Source organism: Limulus polyphemus, unplaced genomic scaffold (genome assembly GCF_000517525.1).
Source record: "Limulus polyphemus unplaced genomic scaffold, Limulus_polyphemus-2.1.2 Scaffold5054, whole genome shotgun sequence".
Lineage (NCBI taxonomy): Eukaryota > Metazoa > Arthropoda > Merostomata > Xiphosura > Limulidae > Limulus > Limulus polyphemus.
Genome location: NW_013670664.1, coordinates 36,717 through 42,123, shown reverse-complemented (window position 1 = coordinate 42,123; position 5,407 = coordinate 36,717). Strand labels below are relative to the sequence as shown.

The 5,407-nt window shown below is 37.7% G+C and overlaps 1 protein-coding gene across 2 annotated transcripts in view; it reads left to right on the top strand.

Annotated features, from left to right (window-relative positions):
- LOC106472059 (sterol O-acyltransferase 1-like) overlaps positions 1 to 5,407 on the top strand; it is a 48,242-nt gene that overhangs the window by 7,455 nt on the left and 35,380 nt on the right. For both annotated transcript variants that reach the window (XM_022400671.1, XM_022400670.1), the window contains exon 3: positions 1,388 to 1,444. Coding sequence is in view for 1 of the 2 variants with exons in the window: in XM_022400670.1 (XP_022256378.1) it covers positions 1,388 to 1,444 (57 nt within the window). In the remaining variant the exon portion in view is untranslated. The remainder of the gene's footprint in view (positions 1 to 1,387; positions 1,445 to 5,407) is intronic.

Here is a 5,407-nt window from a genome sequence, read left to right as displayed (position 1 = left end):
CTTCTAATGCCAGATTCGTTTTGTTGTTTTTTCAACAATAACTAACAAATCTACCCTCTCTCAAACCCAACTGTCCTCTCCCACAACCTTCCTACTTCCATTTTACATTTTAAATTCATATCGTTTTATTTTTCCCAACCAATCTGAATCATGGTATTTTGCGAGTCGTGCTTCATATTATCATTATTACATGACAAACCTCAGATTTTGCCCAACACGTACCTTAGTAATTCCTGTACTAATAATATTACTTAACAGCTTTAAACTGTTGAACGAAATACACACATTCCTACCTAGTTTCCTTTACGAATAACATTTAACATCACAGTTACCGTTTTCTTACATTACTACGTATAAAAAAGGTTATCTCATCATGTAAACTGTATTTAAACAATAACATGCTAGTTGATAAACGTGTTATATTTATACAAACCTCCACGACATTTGTAAAAATGGGGGTTTACCGTTTAGGTCATCTTAGTTGTACCTTTAGTAAAGTACGGTTGTTTTTGTTCCATCTTACAAATACGATATAGAATTATATAACATCTGGATCTGCATATCAGATGAAGATTAACTAATAATATGAAGTTTTGAAACAGCTGTTTATGGGATAATAGATTCATGCCTATACAACATCTCATCTCTAATAGTAAAGCATGATCTCGTACAACATTTAAAGTATAAGTACATTAAATTGGGTTTATGATACTGGCTTTCTCTGGTAGTCAACTTAATACAAATATAACAGTGCTTCTAATGTTTTATTAATGTTAGGTTTAATTCTTCCAAGTTTTTACTTTTTTATGCGTTTTTCTCTATATTCAATGCTTTAACATTTTTAAAGTTTATTTCATGATGTTTTTCAGTTATATGTTCATTTACGTTTGACTCTTTTTGTTTTTCACGTTCGCATCCGATCATTATCTTCTTACCTGTTTTTTCTATATACATACTTTCACGGTATAAACATTTTAATTTATACGCTGTACCAATTTCCATATTTTTCATTATTATGTAGCTTCGGTAGATAACTTTTAATATTTGTACAATAAGCTAATTATTAGTATTAGTGAAAAATACAAACATGGGTCAAATGTTTTCAGACAGTTTGGTGAGATTGGGTAAATATTACATGTTCATAAATATTTGTTTATAAAAATGTTTGTGTGAGTGACTAAGAGAGATCCATTCTAAGTAACTAATTTGCATCCATCTAGTGATAGCAGAAATATACAAACGTACACAGCTAAGGAAGCAAATATCATGATTATATTCATAGCAGTCTTTTCAATGTGAAACACATTGGTAATTTAGCTCTGAGGTTTTTTAACATTCCATTTCACCGATTGCAATTACCTGATTGAAAGGTTTGTTATTTTCATAGGTTGGAGAAAGATGAACTTCCAGAAAAGAGATTTTTTCTTCGTGATTCTGTTCTCACGTAAGCTAAACCTATATTTTTGTATTTTAATATTTATTTTCGTCCATATTTGAAGACATTTTTAAATCATTCAACACATGCCACAAGTGATAAAATGAAGATAAACTGCAAGGTGGAGATCTTAATATTCATACAAGCTTTAAAAGATATTTGGGATCATATTATTATGTGTAATATATATATGTTTTTATTCAATTTTGAATTTTATGAGAATAATACTCCCTACTATTAGTACTTATTTGCTTAGATGATTGAGTAGGTTGATCTTACATCAAATTAATTTTCTTTTCTTGTTTATGAAGTTAGTTTAAGTTTATTTGTAGGGCCAATGTTATTCTTAAATTATTTCTATTTTTCAATCCCAGTCGAGGGCTAATTTATGTTTCTGGTAAATAGTGTATCTGATGATACGGTACACTACCTCCCCTCATACAAATAGCTATTCTCCTTCAATGCTGCCCTCTATCTGCAAATATTTTTTCGCATGCCACAAGTCTTGAGCTCCCACGTACTCTATGTTCAATATGGTTCAACTGCATCTTGCATGTAAATAATCATGCGACAACCCTCCACCAATAGGAGTGTGACACACCCTTCTGGTGCATGTGACTCTATTCGATTATATCAACTATTACTTCTCATTTGATAGTGCTCATGTCAAGACGTTTTTTGTTGTGCCATTCAATCGTGTTTTTTATTTAAACTTAGTGCATTTTTTGCCATTCATTATGAAGTGGGATTGTTCTTTTCAATATTCCAACAGCTTGCGAATAACTCAGCTATTGAATCATCGGCTCTCAACCGCTATGAGATTGATTCATCATACGAGTTAAACTGCTTCTCCTGAATTTGCCCATATTCCCATATACTGCCCAAAACTGTTTGGGCTGATGAGGAATTTGACAGCCTTTTTCCTCCAACTGATTTTGCTGTGTCTTCCCATGCCCCTAATGTAGAATCAGCTAGGCCTAATACGACATTTTTATACATGACTTCTCAGGTGTGTTCTTTTTTTATCCATTTCCTCATTTCCTTAAATAACCCCTTCCTTCTTAGTTCCATGATACCATCTCCTCTCGGTATTTTGTGTTCTCCCTCTCCCGGATGTTATGGTTCATTCAGAGCTTTTTGTCTCTCAGTTAGTTGAGGGTGCTAGCATGCCTCGCCCTCTACAGGCTTAAGGTCAAATTTCTTTAGCATACTTTCAGGCTGAATTTCCATTTCTTGATTCTCAACAATTTGAATCACTTTTGCCCATGTGGAGACGGAGCCTTATCATCATGTTCGTTTATCTCATTCCCAGTTTTCCTGCTTTTTTCTTACCCTATTAACTCTCCTACAGTGCTTGTCTACTATCTACCTCCTTTCTGAGGTGCTCCACCACGATCCTAAGGGTTTTTTGAGGGATAGCCTCTTCCTAATTACCTCCACATTGGCAAGTTTTTTTTTTTTGTCTCTTTCCTTACACATGTGGTTTCTCTGTTGTTGGTATCTTCTGGGGAGGGATGCTGTATTGTCCTAAGTTCGTTTATCACCTATTTATCTCTGGGACTTATGTATGGGCCCCTTTTCTCTGGTGGTCTGTTTTCAGAAATAATCCTGAGAGTTTGGAATCCCGTGTAGAAATGGGTGAGACAGCAATCGACCTTTTCATCTTTGGTGGATCGTTTGTCTCATTCTGAGCTCAGACAAGCCTCTATTACTGTTTTACACCCCACTCCTTCCCAGCCCTTACCATTTCCTACGTCCACCAGTTCCTCCTCTCATCATGGGGGCTCGATTGAATGATTTTGTTCCTCTATTGCGAGTTTTCGCCACATATCAGTGGATTATTTGGGTATTATCCAATGAACTTGTCAACCACTTCTTTCCCCTCCTCTGTTGTCTCCGGTACCTATAGCTTTCCATTGCCTTGGGATCCCACCACCAGTCAATGCCTGCTAGAGTGGTACAAAATCTTCTCTCCCAAAAAGCCATTGAACTTGTAACTCATCCTTCTCTAGGTTTTTATTCCAGGCTGTTTGTGGTACCCAAGAAAACTGTGGACTGGTGGTCTGTGATCAATTTGTCCAACCTCAATAACTTTTGTTTCTGCCCTGATTTACCATGGAGTTTTTTCTCACCCTCAAGCGGGCTTTTTCTTCAGGTTTATGGATGACCATGGTAGACGTCACAAATGTTTATCTGCATATTCCAATATCTCGTCTGTTGAGGTGCTATCTTTGGTTTGTTCATCATGGGTTAGTTTATCAATTTTGCACCCTGCCCTCTGGGCTTGCTTCAGCCCCATGTATCTTTTGTCGATGGTGTCAAGGCTTTTGCCAAACATATGTATGCTCGGGGTTATGCTTACACCAGTACATGGATGACTGACTTCTTTTAGCTCATTCCAAACAGGAGTCTGCCCATCACTCCCATCTGCAGCTCCTGGAGGCAGCTTGAGTGGGTTGGTTAAGCAAGTTGGAGATCTTGTTCATTTGGGTGTTTTTAAAGCTTATTTCAGTCAGGCCCAACCTTTTCTCCTTTGATCCATTCAATGGAGCTTTCAGTTCTCCCCACCCTTACTGCTCCCTCTATCATTGCTTGTGAGGTTTTATCACTTTTGTGGATATAGTCTTCTATGGAAGCCCTTATCATCTGGCAGCCTTGTCCCATACCTTCAGTTTTTTTTTCAGATACTGCAGAGTTTTACCTCACCTCTCCGTACTATGTTCATACATTCCTTCTGGATTAGTCGCCCTCCCTGACTACCTTCCATTCCGACCTGGAATATTAATGTGATTTTTTATTCCCTCACTTTACCTTCATTTGCATCACTTATCTCGTGTTTCATGTTTCACCTTCCCTTCAAACATAATTCTTTCTCCTCTATGCCTGTGTACGTCAGAGGTCGGATTTGTTTCCCGTGATGTTTCTCGTACATTTTTCTCACTCCCTCTCTTCTCCTTTATCCGTATCTTTCTACCCAAGACATTGGTGGCTAGGGGAGGTAACTCCTTCTTTTGCTTAATTTCCTTCCTTTCATTTCCCATCTTTATCCTTGTCCCAATCAGGATAGAATCCCATGTATGGTCTGTGCTCTTCATTGTTCTATTGTCCATATGGCTTCTTTCCGTTGTGACTGCTCCTGCCTCTTTATTTCTAGGCAGTTTTCCTTGAGTCGAGATCTTTCTCCTTCCACCCACACCAATTGTGTTCAGCTTTTGATCCCATTAGCTTATTCCCTTTTGTTGTCTTCCTCCTGAACTTTGCTCCAGGTGTCTTCTCATCAGATTTGACATCCTTACCTTTTCCCTGGCATCTCATCTTCATCAGTCATTGGGGGAACTCCTACATTCGGGCATGAGGAATACACCTAATATGTTAGTCTCCCCTTATCTACACCATATTCTGGTTTCTTCCTCGTTGGATATTCGTATACCACCTGTACCCGTTTTTCATACTTCGGCTGGGTAAGTTTCTATTCATTATTTGTTTCCTTTCAGGGGCCCTTGCTTCAATTGAAATATGCACTGTACAGCCATGTTAAATTGTGCTCTCTTACATGGTTTTGCAATGCTCCCTGGTGAGATGGGGTGTTCCACAAGATCGCTTGAAAGTGAATAATCTCGTGATGTTTTTACTTCATAAACATGCCCATTCCGGACTGTAACACCCATGGACTGCATGAGTAAAGCAAAAGGGGATAGCTGCCCATCCCTGCTATGCCTTGATTGAATAAATTGCTATGGTATGCTTTTCAAAATAGTGTTACGCCTCCATTCGTTAGTTAATTTTCCGTATAATTTCTTTCCGAAGAAACTTTACCGATACAAGTCCTTTCTTAAATAAAACTGGTTTATTCTTTCTAAATACAACTTTGCAATACACTTAATTTCCACAGTTACGCTATAGCAAACGCGATAATTCACAATGAACGTCTCACGTGCTCGACTCAACAATACGTCTCTCTCTGTCCGCAGT